General features: G+C 39.4%; 1 protein-coding gene across 1 annotated transcript; it reads right to left on the bottom strand.

Annotated features, from left to right (window-relative positions):
- Window positions 1-3,471: 3,471 nt before the first annotated feature.
- LOC147859986 (BTB/POZ domain-containing protein At1g30440-like) lies at window positions 3,472-7,671 on the bottom strand. Its single transcript, XM_087324536.1, has 4 exons — window positions 7,532-7,671; window positions 6,819-6,888; window positions 4,712-6,202; window positions 3,472-4,619 (listed from the first exon to the last, which is right to left on the bottom strand). Exons 1-4 carry the CDS (start codon window positions 7,591-7,593, stop codon window positions 4,074-4,076), a joined length of 2,169 nt encoding a protein of 722 aa, XP_087180662.1. The 5' UTR covers window positions 7,594-7,671; the 3' UTR covers window positions 3,472-4,073.
- Between the last annotated feature and the right edge of the window lie 15,159 nt (window positions 7,672-22,830).

The following is a 22,830-nucleotide window of genomic DNA, read 5'->3' on the forward strand; positions in this document are numbered from 1 at the left end:
ACCCATCCACTTGTGTGTAGTATATCCAATTTGCATTTGAACATTAACAAGGGCATTCTGGATCGCAGAATACATTATCTTCCCACCCCTTATATTACTAATTAATAGCATTTGTTGATCTATAGATTTAGACAAAAAAGTTATCCATGCACCTATAGACTGTGCTGGCCCACGATCTAATTCTGCCCATGCACATTTAGTACGCTTTCCCAACATTTGTCCTCTTAGGTCAGTCAACCATGAATTCCAAATCAGCGGTTGCCTACAGAATTCAGATTCTGTTTTTGGCAATGTCTTAACTAAATCACGAGAAATATCTTTCCATGCTTTAAGAACACATCGAGCAAATCTATCTTCCCAACTTGTAGCAATAGCCAATTTATTATGTTCCATAAAAGCCCATCTAGCACTAGGCGTCCAATCTCCACCCGTCTTGGGACAAAACCTTTGCAATTCATAAAACAACAATTGTTTCCAAGGTTCCGATCCTGGCAATAATCCTCGAATCACCAATTTTGCCATTAAAGCTTTCGATTGTTGTAATGGATCCACAATCCCTAATCCTCCTTGATCCAATGGCTTAACAATTGTGGACCAAGAGACTTTTGCCCTAGCATGGCTTCCATCATTACCAGACCACAAATAATTTCGAATCAATCTTTGCAATTGTCCCATACATGATCTCGAAAAACTCCAACATGACATAATATACCAGAGACTAGACAACAAAACATGATTAACGACTATCACTCTACCCGCAAATGATAGTTTAGCTTTACTCCAAAACATAAGTTTTTTCCTAATTTTCAATAACAAAGAAGCAACCTGAATTTCTGAAGAAATATTCAACCCTACTTGACATCCCAAATATCTAACTGAAGTGCCCTCGGGAACCCATCTGAAATCTGGATGAGGACTCCATTGTTTCTTCTCAAAGTTAATAAACATTATGTCACGTTTCTATAATGTCTACATGGTTGTCATATGTAATTGTGTATTTTCGTGTTTGTATTTGGAATAATGTCACTTCATCCAATGAAGCATTGATTATTAAGATATATTGTGCAAAGTGTATAGATTGAAATATTTTGATTACCATCTTTCCTTTAAAAGTTTAGAATAGTAGACAAATACTATATGACAACTTTATTGCAATAAAGAGCAAATGATTTTACTAGGTGGCAAATATATTCTCCGTCAAGTTGTATGCTTTGACACATTAGTAGTTCAACTATAACATGTGAATGTGAGAATGAGAGAATCTTGATATTTGTAATAATGTTAAACCCTAGTATAAAGAGCATTATGTTGACTATGTCCATGTCAAAAAGTGAGGATAAAACATTGACGCTCATCCAGAACTACTCTAGTATTGTCATGTGAATGAATATGCACAAACAAGGAGAACTAGAGAACCAACAAGTTATTAACATCTGAATAAATATCCGAGAGATAGAGAAAACATAAAACCTCCCATTTTGTAACAAAACAAAATTTTCCTAGTGTTTGTATATTGTTCAAAATTGTTTGGAGTCTTTGGATCCATCCATATAAAAGTATAGTTTCCTATCTTTCCATTAAATTCATAATTGGGTGTGAATGGATGCACCTATGAATTTGCAATGATTGCAGCATTCCAACAATGATATTCAACACAAATCCTTGCCTTCCATTGTTCTTATGGACCAAGACAATTAGGGAAATCAATGTTTTTGGTATGGTAATAAGATGATGTCCATAAACAAGTTGGTATAAAGCTTACATATTTCTCAATATCTATTTCACAAAGTAAATGACTTATTCTACACTTGGATGGAACATTGATCTCCTCTTCTAGTTAATGTGACAACATGGATGCGATTTTTTAGTTTTAACACATTAATTCTATCATCAATTCATTTTTGGAAGTTGAGAAATTCATGACATTTGCTTACCATCATATAACTCAAAGGTTGCAAATTTGAACCAAAACCAATGAATCAAATGTTATGCTCATTGTAAAACGAGTTCATATTTTGGTTGTGCGTTCAATTCTAATGCCACATTCATTGTACAAAGATATTCGTATTTTTTAATAGTAGCATCTAGATCATACTCTAATAATATTGGATTTACAAATTCATTCACAAAATCTTACATTATGATGATCAAAGTAGTATAGTATACACACATATGTAATTGCTTTCTTGGGCTCGATTTACATCACCCCACATGTAACAAAGGACGATTAATATAAGGCAAGAAAAGAACACTTTCATTTATAGGCTAGAGTCTAGTATGAGGTGTGCCATCACTTGATTCACATTGTTGATAGGTCAGGTGTGAATCCACCATTAGAATGTTTTTTGGGGAAAGTAGTGTGTATAACTTACTCTGAAGGTGAAACCATTTCAACCATGATTATCGATTATCTCAAGATAGCTAATATAAATGATAAAGATTCGTCCACCATGATGCACAACTCCACATGAATAACAATGTCAACTTTTATTAGCTAAGCAAAGGTAGCTTGAAAATAGGATAGTGGAATTCACAAGATTGACCTAAGACTCGTTTGAATCTCAGAACCCTAGGTTTTTAAAGAGGATCGCTTTCCCAATAAACCTCGTCAAAATTAGTAAATGAAACAACGAGCAAAGCTCTAAGAGTAGTTTACCGCTCTAATAGTAAAATGAGATATCCCCCCCAACAAAAGCCTATGAAAAAAGTAAATTCAAAGCTAAATATGTATGTCCAAAAAACTTGTGACACGATTTTCAAAACCTTGAGATCAGCAATTCTACCTCGAGCTTGGTCTTTGTTTTTTTACTCTTCGTATATCATGTGATTAGTATAGACACATACATTTTTATATTACTCAATAGTACAAAGGTTAAAACTATTAGATTGAAATATGTGCATATTTCCTTCATAAAGCTTGTGAATGATTGATGACAAGGATATTAAGAGAATTGAACAATATGTTTTCATCACAATAGTACCTTGCTATACATCCTTCATTAGCAAGAAACGGACATTGATTTTCAACACTAACACAAAGCAAAATTACCTAAGTTGCAACATAAGTCTTTGGATGGCATACTAGTTTCTAGATATAAGACAAGAGTATAACAACCCCTATGACTAAACGAGTTGTAATGAAAAATCACTTGCATAGTTCTCTCTATAAAAAGAGTACTAGAACTTTTATATCATATGTACACAATCACTTAAAGTGAAAAAGTTGTGCAATAAAATTGAATACGTTAAGTAAGAGGCCATCTGCATTATGCAATGGCAACAATTAGCGGTTATTGAGATATTCTGTGCAAAGAAAATACCATGACAATAATGCTTCATTTCAAGATGATAATAATATATGTACAATGCAATAGTTCCAAAGTTAGGCCAATAAAGGAGCTTCCTAGAGCTAGAAAATGTCTTGTTTCTTGAATACAATGTTATCTCAATACATGTTGTGTACAAAAGAAATACAATGACAATAATGCTTCATTTAAAGATGATAATAATATTGTACAATGTAATAGTTCCAAAGTTAGGCCAATAAAGGAGCTTCCTAGAGCCATAAAATGTCTCAGTTCTTGAAGACAATGCTATCTCAATACAACACAAAGACTATGTGCTTGCAAACATTTTCTATCCTAAAGATTAGTTTTGAAGTATGAGAGTCTAAGATACATTGGAGAAAAATGGAAAAAAGAAGCCAACAAATTACTTTAGAGCTCCTATCAAATAAGTGTATTCGTGATCTTAAACATGAATCTGTCACTCAAGTGTGTATGAAGACATTCACTCCATGCATGATTTGGAAGAAAGGTATTTCCTTCTTCGAAAGCATGATATAGCTATGGCATCGTACACATGAATACATGCAAGTGTAAGATGATGATGAATAAGATGACATAGCTTGCCAAGGTTTGAAAATACGATACGGTTTTACAACCTTGGCAAGCATGTGTTCTCCATCGGGAACCAAATAAAGTGCGTCATAAAATGTGTTTCGAATCCTAGGCCCTTGTTACATTTAGATGAAGGGGGTTAACTAGGTGAATGGCAATACAAATCCATTTGAGTTAGGAAATAGAGGCATTCCTATCATGCCTTGATCCCTTTGATGGAGGTGCTTGGACCGGGGGACCTTGATTGTGAACCACATTGCCTTTAGCCCTACATAGTTGAGCTTTGAATTTGCTTCCCATGACAGTTGAGACAATTCGCCAATGCGCTCGAAATTTCCCGGTTTTTCGAATCTCTTGCTTTATGCCAGAGCATTCCCTCTCAAGATCTTGTACTCGAAGCCGAATGTTGTCCATGTCCACCTTGAGGTTTTGATTTTCATGCCCCCACCCATCCCCTGTCCTCATGGCACCGGAAAGCATTCCACTCGGTCCATCGGTTACAGACTGTGTTCTGAAAGGCCGTGATGTGTCAGACATCATGAAGCAATTTGCTATGGCCGTCCTAAGTTGTAGTTGCTCGAAGAAGAGGACTTGCACAACAACACGCAGTGGCAACCGTTCATTTTGAGCCGCGTGTGTACAAGCCTCTAGTGAGAGCTTTTGACAATCCATAATCCTACATAATTGCTCCCTTTCATCTTCTTTTAGCCAAGGATGTGCCTTTCAAAAACCAAGGGGAACCATCAACAAAACAAAAAAGAAGGTAAAAAAGCACTACCCCTGAACATGTCTTCAAAGCTTTAAAGACCAACCTTTAAGTAGATGTCAATGGCTCGATAGACACCATCGTCACAAATTCTCGAGTACTCGGGAAGAACTTCAGCTAGAGACAAGAATTTCATCGGCTTCAGGCTCACATCCGGGGCAATTTCGGCAAGGTAACCATCCAATATCCTTGCTACCATCATCATGGGGGACAAGGATGATGGGCTCATAAGAGGACCATCATAAATTGAGCTTTGCGGGGAGAGTGCCGACCCTTTCCCACCTCCGGACACAGACGACTGGTCGAGCAAGAGAAAATGGTCTAGGATCCGTTGGACGGTGTCGATGTCGTAGAGCGTCTCCACATTGTAAGACAAGTTGGGTAGGAGCAAGTCTTCTAGGCTCGCTTGTTCAAGGTGTGCACCCATTCGTCTCTCGAGGCTACTCTTGCACTCAGGGCTCACATTGAGTAGGATGGCACACCGAAGGAGGCCGGACAGGAACTTGGTGGACACGATGCCTTTTTGGGTCGGAAGGAGGCTCTCGATGGTCTCTAGGACTACTCTAGTGTCGTGGTCGGTCTCCAACGGGGAAATGGCGACCTCCGAGGTATGAACACAGGTACCTGAGGAGCCGGACATATGGTCGGAGCCGGCCATTTGGCACGATCCGGACATCTGGCCCGAGCCTGTCATTTGGCATGATCCAGACATTTGGCTTGAGGTGTAGATATGGCCGCTCTCGGGTTTCGCCGATGCCGTCCGGGATCGGGTGTTGGTGGCGAGGCCGGGGAGGTGTTTCTTCGCGTAGTGCACAAGGGCACCAGCGATGCTCTCGGGTCTCATGCCCCGGGATTCCATGGCGATGACGGTTCTCCGGAAGAGCGGGAGGGATAGGACGGACACATCGTCGTGCCACCACCGGCCGGCCGATTCGGAGCTCGAGGATTGCGGCTTCTTCTTCGGCTTGGCGCCGGTGCTGATGCCATTCCAGAGGAGGGTGCCGCCGGGGCTCATGTGGTGGATGAGCAAGGGCCATCCATGGGGGTCAGTACAAGCCATGATGGCTATGGAGTCTACGCACAATGCGACCAAGCCGAGGTCCTCGGCGCGGGAGCAGACGCTCGGGGGCTCGCAGCTGCGGAGCGCGCGAACGCACTCCTTCCAGTTGCGGAGCACGACCTGGTTGAGGAACTCGTCGGCTTTCGCAGTGAGGTTGCCTTCGCCGAGGTCCTCGTTCATGTCGAGGTATTCGGACGCGCACCGTGCGGGGACCACGTTGCACGGGGTCAGCTCGAGTCTGAAACCGTAGCAGAATCTCGCCACGATCCCGAAGGTCTCGGGGCCGCCCGGTATGTCCGACAGATCCAATGCCAGTTTCCTCTTCTTGTTCTCATCATCATCTGAGCTACCACTACTAGTACTACTAGTACTACTACTACTAATACTAGCATTGCCACTATTACTACCTCCTCCACCACTAGAGGAGCTCTCTTCCACAAGCTTAGCAATCTTCCCACTCTTTGCAACCAGAGGAAACTGTTGGACACAGAAAGAAAAGAAAAGATTTCAATAAATAAATAAGTAATGTGGTTACAATTTCAAGTGTTAAACCCCTTAATATGCCTAAAGCCCTGAATTCCTCCCCTTAACATTAGAGGCACCAAAGGTTTATTAATATGCATTTATTTATTACTTAGCAGTAATGAAATTAAATGTTTAAGAAGAGATGTTCTTCCATGGTTTTAGGGGGTGTTAGGGTTTTTAATTAAGGGCTGATAAGTAAGTAGTAAATTTGCATAATAATCCCTTGCTATCTCCAAAGTTTTTCAGAAGGGGAATTCAGGGCCTTAGGCATATTAAGGCTACAATTGTAGTTATAACCTTAATATGCCAGACATATTAAGGTTATAACTATAATATTTAGGCATATTAAGGTTACAATTATAGTTATAACCTTAATATATCTGGCTTATTAAGGTTTCAATTTCAGTTATAACCTTAATATGCCTAATCAGCCCTTAAATTAAAACCCTAACACCCCCTTATACAATGGAGGAACCTCTATGTTTGTTTTTCTTAACATTTAATTCATTACTGTTGACAAGAGAATGCTGTTTTATTCAACTTAGGTAGGGCTCCTGATATATGGTACCTTATGTAGATGGAAGGACATGTCTTGCACCTTAATTGTGATGTCACTTGGGAGGCCAGATGTGCAGAACCTGTCATCGGAAAAGAGTGTTATCTGCTCGCATTTAATTTGAGTTGTGTCTCTCTTCATCACATACACAGATTTATGTGAACTTTTGACTGGTTATGGCATAATTAAGGACGGCTTTATTGTTAATGGTTCATAATGTTCCAAGGAAGGCCTAATGATGTCTATTGAGCTATGCCTTACGTTATTGAGCAGATTTAATTGTCTTTTCAGCACAATTAATGGCTTAATCAAAGGCGTTGGGTAAATTAAGAGAGTTTTCTGGCGTAATTAGGTGCTTTAAGCAACGGCATATTTAATAAGAGAATTAGCACATTGTTTCCAGAATGAATTAAGCAAAAGGCAAATTTAAAACCAAATGTTTTTTATGTAACAGTTTTCAGCATAATTCATGAGATAAGAAAAAGGCGTTAAGAGAATATTAAATTGTGACATTATTATAGCATAATTAATGCTACATTATGAGCTACATAGCAATTAGGGGGTCAAAAGGACTCTTTAAATGATAAATAAATCAATTGCATTTTTAACATTAACGAATTGCCTTAATCAAATGCACAGTTTGAATTGAAAAATTTTGGAGACTAAAATTAGGTAACTTCTTATTACATATCAGGACACAGAGAGTTTGAGAGAGAGAGAGAGACCATGTTTGCTCCTTGCACAGGAAAGTGTCAGGTTTGGAACCAAGCTTGAGGCAAGCAGCCATAGAAGAAGAACGAAAGAAAGAAAGACAGAGAAAAAGTACGTTAGTAAAGAAAGAAGCAGAGAAGCGTGATGATGCGTATAAGGCGATGGATTCCTATGCAGGAATTATAATTGTAACAAACTATGAGGCAATTATTATTAGGGTTTCCATTTGCAAATTTTGAGAGAGAATTACAACACAGGCGATGGTATTTGCTGCTGGTGGGGTGGGGGGGGGGGATTCAAATGGGGAGGAGATGTGGCAGGGATTTTGAGAAGAAAAGCAAAATGGAGGATCCATGGGGAGGTAGAAGTTAGCTATGGAAGAGGAAAGAGAAATCAAACAGAGGAAAGAGACAGAGAAGAGGAACATGCTCTCTCTGGCAAAAGATAAAGAAAAAAAGGCAGGCCACTGTCCAAATGGAAGGTCCTTCCTTTCTTCTCTATGTGTGTTAGTATGTATGAGTGTCAGAGTTCTTCTCTATACATACATTACCTTCCTACACATACATACATACATACATACATACATACATACATACATACATACATACATACATACATACATACATACATACTTTACATACATACATACATACATACATACATACTTTGGTAAATAGGGCTAGTTCCGGTCCATTTCTTCCATCTTTGATAAATAGGGCTTGTAGATTTGAGTGTATAATTACTTTATAAAGTGTAACTTTTTGGACATAGAGGTAGTTTGGTAAATTTGGAACTTTCAGGGGCATTATGGTAAATAGATGAATTTCCAAGGGTATCCTGGTACTTTTCCCTACATAGTATGACTTTCATCCGTACATACATACATACATACATACATACATACATACATTCCATGTGACAGTCTTCTCTGGAACACGTGAAGACAATAACTCGCACTCGCACCTCCTCAGTGTCTTTTGTCTTCTCCGGACTCTGGTAGATCTTTCCGGGCTCACTTCATCTTGATGCCCATTATCCGCCATCTTCATTCACACTTTTCACCTGTATGTATTGCAATGCACCTCCCCACATTCTGCTTCAGTCTAAAACGGAGCGTTGCGCCAGAGGCATCTATAGTGTGCGCCGTCGACCTCCACCTTTTTTCTCTTTTCCTTTGCCTTGTGTATCACACGCTCCATTGCAATGCTTTGGTCCCCCCTCACCCCCCCAATGGACATGCATTGGAGGAACCCAACAATGATCCTCATTGACTATGCCTTCCTTCATCATCAATCTTCTTTTTCTTTGGCTATAGACTAGGGTGGGTTTCCAAGTTTGAGTATTACACACTCTACTTCATTGCTCATTGCATCTTTTGGTTTCCCCTTGTTTTCAACATCAATCTGTCCATATACACATTCCTTTCCATCATGATTTCCACTCTCAATAGCAATGTTTAGTGGTTGGTAACAATTCATGGACATTTGATAAAAGTCATTTAAATCAACTCCACAATGGACTATATGCAAATGCTTGACTTTGGTCCCATATGCCCCATTTGACCTACAAGATTTTATATCATGTATTAATTATATAAATAATCCAGCACAATACCAAGTGGTCCCATGCCATGGCTCACGTTGACTCCAGGATGGATGCTAATTTATAACCATCATCATCATCATCATCATCATCTCTCTCTCTCTCTCTCTCTCTCTCTCTAGGCACATGATATGGTCTATGAATAGGAGCATCCAAAGGGAAAATGCATGAGCTGAATGTACCTTTGCTTCTATAGCAAGAATGGAGACCCCATTATAATGCATGTTTTCGAGTTCCAATTGGTCATGTTATTGGGGCCCCCTCAAGGACGAAAACATGTTATTGTCCAATGAAAGTAAGTACTCTACCAAGGACAAGAGACCAGACAAGAATCCTAATCTCCCAACCCTTTCCATTTTTTATCCACAACCTGGGAGTCTACTTTCGTAAGCTTGGCCCCTTTGGCATCCATGGAACTAATAGATCACTCTCTCCTCTGACCACCGAGGATGACATATTTGACCTCTAAGGATGATAGTAAAATCTATCCACCTCTCACAAACATGGCTTCATGTTATATGTTTAGAATATCCAATACAATAGCCAATGCTGGTACTACGAGAATTAGACTAACACACATGGAATCACATCTCCAATACATCTCTACAAAGTAATTTGCTCTATAAGCCATCTAGAGAATAACAAAATAGTAGGCTTAATTTGTGAATGCCCCTAAGTTGCAACAGAAGCATACTTTCTCTTTGTCTCTAGACCAAGGTTTGATTCCTGCATGGATTGGGGAAACTATCCCATTTATTCTTCCTTATGGGATGATGGAGAAGAGTATCCAAAGTCTTACCCCCCACATGTTAACTCATTTGGCAATATAAACTCTTACTATGAATCCATTAAAACAAAATTAGTTGGATTTGATAATCACAATTTTGTTGTCGAAACAACTCCCGATAGAGATATAACTTGAGAATGAGAGTTGGAAAGGGAGGATTTATGAACATAACATCCCACTAATAATACGGCTGAAATGGAAAGATATTGCCAAACTCCTTTTATTATGTATGTGATTTACCGATTACAAACCCAAAGGATAATACTGCTACTTTGACGAAGAGGTTGCAAATACGATATGGAAATAAAAAAGATATACAAGTGCTTATTGAGATCTCACCATATCACGACAGGAGAATGGAAAACTAGACAATATCATCAACTTGCACAAGAATCTAAGTCGAAATTCATGGACAACTCAAATACAACAGTGTATGATGTCGACTTTACTTATTTGTGATGAGGCTTTGAGTGGCCATAAGGTTCCACTTCTTCTTCTTGGTTAAAAAAGTTGAAATTTTCTTGCTCCCAAATTGTTTGCTTTATTCTCCTAAAATCCATCCACTCTAGAATTCTTCCACAAAAGTATGCAAAAATAACTCCAAAAGAACTCTTTTTTAATACAACATTATGCCCTTCTTTTACATACTCAGTGATAGGCAAAACCAAGCTCAAAACCAAGCTCAAAACCAACTTTCCCAATAGTTAAAAGTGAAAGAGGTCATCATGTTTTGTTGTGAAATTTTGGTTTTCTTATTTGGACCATATTGTCTTATCTAAAATTCCAATTTTAGAGATACATACTTGCATGAAGATGGCCATGATATCATATCCTACAATGTTGTAGCTTGAGTGGAAATATGTTTGGTCATTTTGACATAAAGAAATCATTGTTTTTGAATATATGTTCAAAAAGCAAAAAACATTCCATCTAAAAATAAAAGATGATTGATCAAGCACATCCATAAAAAAACAAAAGAATATTTGTTGCATTTTGTGTGATGTGCTCAAAGTAATAAAAAGAGGAGGAAAGAGGTTTTTTACCATAAGCTAGTATCAATGGTGGATGCATAACACCTTTGCATACATGATAGTATGATTGACTCTAGTAATAAACATTAGTGCATGAAGAAACCATTGAAACATAAGATTATATTCTTTGACCAATGTAACTTGAAAGGGTTTATTCGAGATTAAGCATGATGCCGAGGTGGTATAACAATGACCACTATGATGCAATGTAGGTTGGTGACATAACTACCACATTTTCCATATGGTGTAAAAACATGAGAATATTATTAGGTTTTAGTTGGAAATCGTGACATTGTTAGCATGTACTTCTCATTTTTTTTAAAATAACTATTAGGGATTCTTTTGTAGAGTAGAGAACTACCAAGTTTACTTTCCAGACTCCACCCTATATGAGTTTCATAGTATGCTAATTGGCTTTGAAGTGGGGATATGCTCTATTCCTTACTATGTGCTTACAAGGCTTGTTAGTGCCATATTGACTAACCAATACATCAATGTATACATCTAGCTTTGCAAAGGTGGATGTTACATATAGGGGGCGAAATGATACTACTCCTCTACGATACTCCTCCATTTAGATTTGACCTTCCTCAATCACCATAATAGAAGCATGATGTACCCATTTGTGAAGTAGAAGGGAAACCTTGTATGCCATGCTTTTTGTACCCAACATCAAATTTATTTAGACGTATATTAGCCCTTAATATATATGTTTTTAAAAGACAGGAAGTTATGTATGAAAACCATCAACTTTGGTCTTAATTGTAGACCATTAGATTTATCTTAACATTCCTCGTTAAGTTTATGAAATCTTTAAAAGTACCTTCAACACATGTGAACATATTTCTTCGTGGATGGGTATGATTGGGTATAGTCACATTTCCATATGTTTCATAAACCTTTGTTTTTTACCTTTCAAGTGTCATAATATCATAAATCTAGTAAAGCGCCATAGGAAACTAAATGCCCAATATGGCATGATGATAATAATAAACATTTCTCATATAAGTAAATGTGAAATTATCAAAAAAAAATTTCAACACCATATATTCAATGTCACAAAAACTAAACACTCTCATCAAATCAAAATCTTATTTATATCCCACCACACTTGTCCCAATGTCTCTAAATAATGGATGTTTTCCGTATTGATTTTATTATCTTAGATTTCATTAAGATTATATTAGAATGCGACTTTGATTTGTGACATATAAGATTGTCACTTGGTGGTCAGAGTGGATATGTGTTTTTGTATGTATATGTATGTGAAATAAAAAAATAAGCACGTGTCAAGTAAACCTCAAAGTTCATGTGACTTACTTCTTTTTTTAACCTTTGAACTAACCATAGTTCATCGATCATTTTATATATAGGCTTTTGTGGAAGGGCTCTAGTTTAAAGGAAACCTAACAAAACAACGTGTTCGTTTTAAAAACATACAAGTGACACAAAAACTTCAAGTTGCTGAGCTTTTCCTTGAAAAGGCAGAAGGCTTGTGAGGCCAACCTTGTTGGTTAGTGATTTGGTAACGATATAATACTTTGGCTATAAAGGATTAGTGGGAGAAAAGAGAACAAAAAGCAATGCAAAATAATGAATGAGAGAGGTAATGAAATTGAAGAGTAGGAGACAACTCACTATATAATGGAAGTTTTGGACATTGACCTTCAGAATTGAGGTCTCGGTCACATGGTCTATCACCTTACAAGGATCAAGTCGAAAAATAAAATACCTAGAAGACTTATGAGGAGTAGGGTATACTACCTTTAATTATTAAGAGGGATTTCTTTTGTACGAAAGGATTTCTTTAAAGGTAGACAAGCAACAACAATACAAAATATTTCGAAATATTACCCTACCGTGGATGTTAAGAGAAGAGGGAACTATAATCTATTCTACTTGTAGCATTGCGGAATAATGAGTAATCTCTATGACTTTCCCTTTGCACAAGCCATTAAAATGACAAGGTCTTGTTTGAATTGTGGGGCCAATTGATGCCTGAAAAGGCACATGCACACACTAGAATAATATTTTGAAATTTATTAAACAGATAGCAATGAGGGAAATTATAAATTCCGTATACGAAACATTGAAAAACAATGAGAAATCATTGCAACTTCCTTTTGGGCTACGCCAAAAACTAGAGGCATATATTGTTAACATAATTGGGAAGATCTCCTTGTCATTATAGGGACATTTCAAATATTTACAATCATTGCACAATGTATGTACAAGTTTTGTGTGGTCAATCATCGATAATTGTCTCCAACATTAAATAACTATCAATATCATCAAGGATGCACATTGCATACTTCAATTACTGGCAGTCAAGTCAAATGGATAATTCAACATCTAGGCTATCCATACATCAATATGCCTAATGCGAAAGTAACATCTCACATTTTTAGAAAATTTGATGTTTTTGCGGAAAAACACTATGTGACCTAAAGTTGTCGAATTAGTGGTAAATTGTAAAGAAGATTTTATAAGGAAGAAATACAGACTGCACTTCAAGACAAAAGGTATAGATACTTTAATTGAGATAATGCAAAAGGAAATAAGAGGTGGAATTGCTTGCTAGCCTGTACAACAAACTTGGTTAAATTAATGTTAATATGGCAATGTAAAGACACAAGAGTTGTTTGTTAGTCACTTTCTTGGATGTTTTGCAATTTCACATTACATATTTCTTGCCATGTCAGATTTACTAATTGTGCTTCTATATATGTATATACATACATGCATACACACACACACACACACACACACACACACACACACACACACACACACACACACACACACACACACACACACACACACATATCTGGTGCTCATCTTTATATATCTATATACATTTTGAACACTTCTCCCATTCGTTGTAAAGAGAGAAAATTCGGTTCATTCAATTAGTTAAGCTCGTTTTTAGTGTTTTGACACTATGTACATAAAAAATGCACGAAATCCATAATTTCTTTGTCGAGGAGCACATGCAAACACGTTTTTGGTCATAAAAGTATACCCTTAATTAAAGGATGGGCCTCCTTAATTACATGCTCTCAACATGATATTTAGGGCAATGTGAATCACGATCTTGATTCCTCATAGCCATTCCATAAATTGCTAATGTCTATAATAATATTGGCCATTGATTTTTGACCAAAAACTCAAGAAAGCTACAAATCTAGCAATTTTAAGATCTAGATTCTACATAACCCATGATGTTTATTTCGATCCATCCCTTATTTCTTCAAAGAGAATATGACTATTTTATAGACATATTGAGGAATAATGGTAACAAAGTGCCACAAATCGATGGGTTTAATGTAAATTTAGTGTTGTGCATGCACAACGAATGATTATGTGCTCTAGGAAGTTTAATAAATGAAGAACTACATCTTTCCACAACATTAACCAATTAAAATTGAGGATAACTTTTCATCCTTCTAATTTTGTAAGGTTCTTTCTTCATCATTAAGTGACTTGGATAAAACCACATCCTCCTACTATATAACAAGAGAACACAAACTTATATCTACTTTTGTGTAATAGAGTGGGATAGGTGTACATGCAACACTTTACAGCTCCATCCATGTTCGTTTCCCACTCTTTCATTTGTCATCTCATCTTTTTTGCTTAGTGCATCAACACCACTACCTGCTTTTACATGCCTTTGTATTCCCAAATGGCAAACCTTTTATTGTATGGATTTGAGTATAGAGACTAAAATACACACCTTTCCTTTTCATATATATGCATGTTCATATCTTGTCGATTTGGTATGGGTTGACTCATGTGGATGTGTACATCGAAAGCAATATTGTATTTTGATTGGGAAGAGTGTTTTGAAAGTTTCCATAACATTTTATGGTTTAGTAGTATGTTCATTGAGCTAGAATTTTTTGGTGTTGGGCATTCCATAAATGTCTTGTAACATCACATGGAGAGAGAGAGAGAGAGAGAGAGAGAGAGAGAGAGAGAGAGAGAGTCACACTTCGATAAACAAGGCTTTTGTAGGGAGAATCACATGTTAACTGCAAAACATGTTTCTATGAAATTGTATGGATACAGTATTCATTCAAACAACTCTAGTCCAATAAGATGCTAAAGTGTAATAAAAGAACATGTACAATTGTACAGTGCGCTTGAAAAGCAAGAAAGAAAAAAGTTTACTCATCGATTCCCAATGCCAATATTATGCTAGAGATATTTAAAATTTGTCGCTATTGAAAGTTTGGCTTGAATCAAACTTCATTCTTATTCCATGAAGTGAATTTCATGCTTACTACCACATCATCAGAATTTATCGAGAATCCATTCAAAATTTGAAAAACCAAAAATACTAAACTAGAGTAATTAAAGTAATTTGCTATTACTTAGTAACATATATATTAGGACAACTAATTTTTTAATATCAATTAACCTCTTGTGTTGTCCTTCGTCTTTTGACTCCTGCGGCTATATGTAAGACAATGTTCCAAAGAGAGAATTGAACACTTTGAAGTCTTACCAATTTCCATGGGAACTCGAAGCTATGTTTGCCTTGGCCAAGTATATTGCTTTTCCTTTACTTATCATAATTTGCAATAACATGTCATTGGTTTAAGTCAATGGCTTGTCAATGCCTATGTTCAATTGATAATTAGTCATTGCAAGTCCAAAGGAGATTGGCAAATGAGGTTCAAACTAAATCTAATATCGGGACATTCTCTTCTTCATTACAAAGTGTCACATTGTCTTCTCTCTCTCTCTCTCTCTCCCCCTCTCTTTCTCTTGGTAAAAGCACACAATTATATTTATTGTTGTAAAATCCATAGTTACAACACTTCTTAGTCTGCTCTACCTACCTATCCTTTGCCTATGTAGGGAGAGGGACGTCTTGTAATGACATTAGAAAACTTGAATATGCATTTGAGGAAATGATTCCAACATGCTCTAACATCTAGAAATTCCACATAAGAATACCTTCCAACTTCTTAATATAGGCTTTCACCCCATGTTTACTATCAAACATGAAAGCATTACGCATATTCCAATTGTGTTGTAGTCTCCATTAACGTAAAAATTGGAACAATATCTCCATCTCATCATTTGAAACATTTTAAACATATTGAGAAAAAACCCATTGTTGAGGTCTCAAATAACAACGAGTTAAAACTTGCCAAATGTCCGATAAATACTTCCAAATTATACACGCTATACCACATTTAATGAACGTATGTGTACTGACTATCCTCCAATGGAATGGTGCAAAAGAAACAAATGCCTTACCCTAATCCTTGTCTCTTTAAAGCTGAACCTAATGGAAGCCCACCAATCATGACTCTCCATATGAATACCTTTGCATGAAATGGCAGATGGGAATGCCAACCACGTTGTAATATGTTCCACCACCTTGCATTCAACTTAGATACATTCCATGCCTTTTCTGGTTTAGGTGATAGCCAAGATAATGATGTCATTGCATGATGATACAACATATTTGTAGTGACTTGTAACAAGCGTGTACCATCCTGTTGTTGGAGACTTAGGCTGTCAGTGCAGAATGTGAACAACACTATGTGATGAAGATCGCCAAGTTGATGACAGAGATTAGCAAGGCCACTTAACAAAGATCAAGATAAAAAAGACCAAATATGAGAGAGGGAGAGAGAGCGAGAGAGATGGATGTAGCTCAGTTGGTAAGGTTGCCCAATGGAGACCAGGTGGTCATGGGTTCAACCCCTACATTCCATAGTGGCATCTAGTGAATTATGAGATATATAAGAAGTATATAATAGAGAGGTGAGGAAGTTGGGTTTTGAACCCACAACGCAGTGCTTGTAGTGCTAACAACTTACCACTAGGGTAAGGTAATTACGATTAAAAGAGAGAGAGAGAGAGTCACACAATGTAATAGTCTTATTTCAAAAGGTTACAATACAAGAATAACACTTTCAACAACAACATGAACTAGGTGACAAAGCCAGTTATATATCAATTGGGCTAGGGCAACTACCCTTCAACATATTTACATAATTGTCCTAAACCTAGTATGTCCGAAGTGGGACAGTGTGAATACGACCATTATACACCCATATTTAACACTCCCCCGTAATGGGCGTATACACTAAGGAGAGGCCTGTAATATAAAACAAGAGATACAAGATATACAACGAGATGCTAGGATAGATCGGATTATTGCCGAATTGGTAATGGCCGAAATAAACAGAGGCCAAATCGGTTGGTTCAAGAGTAGAATCCGGGTCGGCTGTCCAGGCCGATTGTTCGGAGCTATCATTGTTGTCCGACTTGATTAGACTGATTTCTCCTTAAGCCCATCTGGTGCGTAAGTGACCGTAATTAGTCCATTGCGACCCACTTAGTCATCCCATCTGATATGTTTTCGTCCATGGAGATCTTCTCGAGGCCGAGCTTACCTGAGGTTAAACAGTCCCGAACGAAGTGGTATCGAACGTCGGTGTGCTTCGAGGTGTTGTGGTGGACAGGGTTCTTCAACAAGGCGACAATACCCTGACTGTTGTTGTAGACAACTGGAGCCGAATTGGGATTGGCTTGTCGAAACGTACACGCTTGCCGACCAAGCCATAAAGCCTCTTTCTCTGTGTCAGACGCGGATACATATTCAGCTTCGGTGGTGAAAGTGGCCGTGCACCCATGAAGTTTCAACTTCCATGAAATTGCTCCATTACCGAGTTGAGTCGGTGTTGCCGACTACTCTTGGGTTCTTGTTCGGACTGAAGAGGATGCCAAGGTCTTGTGTGCCTACCAAATATCTGAACACATGCTTGACTGCTTTCCAATGTGATCGGCCAGGGTTGTGCATGAATCTGCTAACGACTCCTACGGTGTGAACAATCTTTACATTAAGGAGCCGACTACCGGTGCATACTATACTGACTTCATATCTTCCCCCTTCAGACTAGATGTTGGAGAGTCTTGTTGAGACAATCGAAGGTTAATGGGGAGCGGGGTCGAAGCAGATTTGGCCGATTGCATGTTCACGAATTCCAGGACACGTTTGATGTAGTCGGCTTGGGACAAAAATGATTGTCGTTGATTCCGAAGCCAACTAATCTTCATGTTCCGAGTATGTGTCGAGCCGGACCTAGGTCCTTCATTGCAAACTTGAATTGCAGTTGTTGAACATGATCGACACATACCGGCCAGGAGAGTAGCATGTCGTCCACATAGAGGATGAGAAAGATGGGAGACCCATCTTGAGTTGTTTTTTAGAAGAGGCAACGGTCCTCATTGCTCTTGGAGAAGTCAATCAATTGTATAAAATCGTCAAACTTCTTATACCACTGCCGGGGAACCTGCTTCAAGCCATAGAGACTCTTCTTGATTCAACAGACGAGACGTTCACGACCGGTTTTAATAAAGCCTTTCGGTTGTTCGAGATAGATTTCCTCCTTTAGGTCACCGTGGAGGAATGCCGTCTTCATGGCTAGTTGGATCAACTCCAAATCTTCGGCAACCACTACGTCGAGTAAGAATTGAAGGGTGGCCATTTTCACCACCAGTGAAAAGATCTTGTCAAAGTTGACGCCATATTGCTATCAGAAACCCTTTGCGACTAATTTGGCTTTGAATTTGGAACTTGCTGAATTAGATGTCTCTTTGAGTCGATAAATCCACTTGCATTGAAGAGCACGTTGATTTTTTGGCAAGTTGACTAAGGCCCATGTCATTTTCACCACTGGTGAAAAGATATTGTCGAAGTCAATGCCATATTGTTGTTAGAAACCCTTTGCGACTAATCTGGCTTTGAATTTGGAACATGCGAAATTAGACGTCTCTTTGAGTCAATAGACCCAATTGCACGGAAGAGCAGCAGGTTGACTAAGTCCCATGTGTTATTATGCTGAATGGAGTTCATTTCAGACTCCATAGCCAGATGCCATGTGGCCGAATCGGCGCATGCCAATGCTTCTTCGTAGGATGTCAGCTCGTCGGGGTCTGTGAAAAAGAGACCATGAGAGTATCTCTCCTATATCTGAGACAATCGTTCAGATAATCTTGGGACGACTGGGCTCGCCGGATCATCATTGATGATTGTCTCATGAGTAGCCGATCGCTACTTAGGTGCCTTTCTGAGACAAATGGTTTTGAAGTTTCGGCCGTTGCCATATTTTGATCCATGGAGGCGGCTTGTCATGCTGCCGCTCTCGTATTATGGGCTGGGCCATCTGAAAATGTGACTCGTCTAACTTCCATCGGTCTTTTGGCCGGCTTGTGCATCTCTAACTTGTTGAAAATAACGTCCAAACTTCAGACGACTTGTCTATTTTCTGGATCCCAGAGTCGGTAGCTAAATTTTGCCGTCGAATCCATAACTAAAGACAATGCATTTTCTAGACCGCGACTCAAGATTTCAGCGATCATTGTTCAACAGAAGGGTGAATACTTTGCATCCAAAAATCCGCAACTTCTCATAAGTCGGCCTCTGGCCGGTCCAAAGCTCTTGCAAAATTTTGAAGTCCTAGAGGCCTACTTGGTGACATGTTGATTATGTTGAGATTCAGTCCCTCCGGATGGGGACCGGTTGAGCCGGATCGGAGGATCCGGAGGAGGAAGCCGGACCGGATGAAACCGGAAGGAGTTCAGTCGGATCCGGTATGAACCGTGAAGAGAGACATATTTGTAAATATGTTTCTTATGGGCCGTTGAGGTCACATTTGTAAATAGCTCGTAAGTTATATAAGTATAAATATAACTAGGGCAAATGGTAATAGAGTTAGTTGTTATAAGATGTATGACTATTATTTTGAGTTGAGTGCTACTATTGTATAGACAGAGAGTGAGAGTGAGTGAGAGAGAGAGAGAACAAAAAGTAAGTTTCTATTGTAAACGCTTGTTAGCAAGGTCACAGAGCTAGAGGTCGGTGCCTCTGAGCTTCACATTATATCTCTCTATTTCATATAATGATTTGGTTCGGAGTTAGAAAACTCTCGTGGTTTTGTCTCCTTGAGGTTTTCCATGTTAATATCTTGTGTCATCTTATTTTGTGTGCAAGTGTGTATCAATCTACTTGGTTTTTGTTTGTTTCTTCCATTGTGTGTTTGAGACTCGGTTGTGGCTGATCACTATTTGTAACAATCTCGTATCAGAGCTTGGTTTCAAGCCTCAATAGAAAATGGAAGATCCATTCGGTGGCATGTTCAAGCTCACCAGCTCCAACTACTCAGTGTGGATGTCGAAGATGAGGGACATGCTGGTGGTCAAAGATCTCTAACTGCCGATATAGTTTCGAGATGCAAAACTAGACAAAATAGATGCGCCGACCTGGGAGGTGATGCATATGAAGATGACAACCTACATTCGATGCTTCATCGACATGAGCTTGTACAACAACTTCAATGAAGAGAGTAAGGCTCATGAACTCTAGGAGAAGATAGGCATCATGTTTCAAAACAAGAATGTTGTAAATCGAGTCTTCTTATTCTGGAAGTTAGTGAGAATCAGATATCAAGACGGCTCTAGCATGGCGGAACACATGAATGCCTTCCAAGGGCTTATAAATTGAACTACCTCATTGGAGGTACCTCTAGCCGACGAGGTACACGCGTTGTTACTGCTTGGTTCCCTCCCAGATAGCTGGGAGACGTTAGTCGTCACTTTGGGCAACGCCGGGACGGAAGGTAAACACCTATCCCTAGCGAGAGTAAAATCAAGCTTGCTGGATGAAGAGGCTCGTCAGAAAGACAAGGAAGTGATCTCCGACTCAAAAGCTCTAGTTATCGAAACCAACACACAACGAGGGAGAGGCCGGAATCAGAGTCCCCAAAACTGGGAAAAGTCATGGACGAGGTCAAAGTCAAGGGGGAGGCCCACGTCTTCTATTGTGGGAAGCCATGGCATTTCTAGAAGAACTGCTGACACTTCCTGAAGGAGAAAGGGGGAGCCGACAATGCCGACTCGAAGAAGGGTCTGGACTGGAAGAGTTTGGATCAGAAAGGAACATCGACAATCACGACAAGTGAAGAAGAACTGCCGCTTATTACCAAGGAGAGCGAGCTACACCTTGTAAGTGACGAAACGAAATGCGAGGTCGACTCTAGAGCGTCGTTCCATCTGACCCCTGATCAGAAGTGCTTTGCATCCTATAGAGCCGGATATCACGACTGTGTGCGGATGGGGAATGAAGGTGCATGCTGAATTGTCGACATAGGAGACGTGTGGCTAGCAACGTCAATCGAGTGCAAGTTACTATTGAAAGATGTCTGACACGTTCTGGAGGTTTAGTTGAACCTGATATCAGCTAATCGTGTAGAAGATGAAGGCTACACAGGCAGCATCCAGAACAGAGTCATGAAGTTCAACAAAGGAAGCTTGATCATGGCCCAAGTCTGAAAGATCATCACCTTGTACCTGATGCATGCCCGGATCTGTTGGGAGGAATTAAATGTTGCATCTGACACTGTTGGTGAGATGTGGCACATGAGGTTGTGTCACATGAGCCATAAAGGGATGAGAATACTTGCTGAGGATAACCTCATTCCGGAGGTGAAAGACGTGTAGCTTGAGAGGTGCACCGATTGTTTGGCCGGCGAGCAGAACCAAACCTCTTTCCGGTCGAGAACACCAAGAAGATGGAAAGAATCACTCGAGCTCGTGCATACCGATGTATGCCAAGTGGATACGAAGTCACATGCTGGGTTGCAGTACTTCGTGACGTTCATAGATGACCCCAACCGAAAGTTGTGGGTCTCACCGCTGAAGACAAAGGATCAGGTACTGACTGTCTTCAAGGAGTTCCATGCAAGAGTGGAAAGAGAAACCGGCCGAAAGCTGAAGGCAGTTCGAGCCGACAATGGTGGAGAGTACCGGGGCAGTTTGAGGAATATTGCCGGTCAAAAGGAATCAGTCTCGAATTTACCGTGCTGAAGATGCCGGAGCTGAACGGATTGGCCGAAAGGATGAACCAGACGGTGATGGAGAGAGCCTGAAGCATGCTGGCACATGCTAAGTTGCCCAAGACGTTTAAGCTGAGGCGCTGATGACGACGACCTATGTGATAAACATATCACCCTCAACACCCTTGGAAAGAAATACACCATAGAGAGTATGGACCAGTAAAGACGTGTCTTATCGGCATTTGAGGGCATTCGGTTGTCTTGCCTATGTGCATGTAGCAAAGGACAAGAGAGCAAAATTGAACCCGAAATCCCGACCATGCATATTCCTCGGGTGATGATGAGTTCAACTATCGAGTATGGGACTTGGTCGACAAGAAGGTCTTTCAGAGCTGGGACATAGTCTTCATGGAAGACAAGACCATTACCGACTAGGAGTTGGAGAAGAAGATAACGGACTCTGGGTCGAACAACAGAGATCGGTCGAAAGATACAAGGACTGATCTGATCGGATGCCGGACGACACTCGATGAACAAGCTAGATTCGGGTGAGAAACTGAGCCAACCGAAGAAGAATTGGACATCGGAACCAGACAAGACCCCAAACGACACCGGAACCAAACAAGACCCCAAATCGGATTCAGATGAAGAATAAACGAAGGAACCGGTTGTCGAAAACCAAGGATGGAGATAGATAGATAGATAGATAGATTATATTATATTATCGTCTTCGAAGGTCAAATATGACCTATGAGACCAAAAATATCACATCTCACGTGATATGTGTGAAAGTGAGTAGTGACTCTCGATGTTCAAGAACTTTACCAATCAATTGTGCAATCGAGAGTGCACATTGTGGTTGTGAGAGGAATTCATGCAAGGATTGGGCTCGGTTGAAGAGATGTGGAAAGCATGGTCGAATATGATCAAAGGTAGAGCATTGTATCAAAGTGTGATACTTAGACTCGCAAACTTGTTTAGGGCAAAGTGTGCATAGCCGACCACTCTCGTAGTGAGCTTCACCACTAGCTGGA

This window comes from Azolla caroliniana, unplaced genomic scaffold (assembly GCF_043228905.1).
Source record: "Azolla caroliniana isolate FFs.n. ecotype wild unplaced genomic scaffold, voAzoCaro1.0.p SCAF_9, whole genome shotgun sequence".
NCBI classification, from domain to species: domain Eukaryota; kingdom Viridiplantae; phylum Streptophyta; class Polypodiopsida; order Salviniales; family Salviniaceae; genus Azolla; species Azolla caroliniana.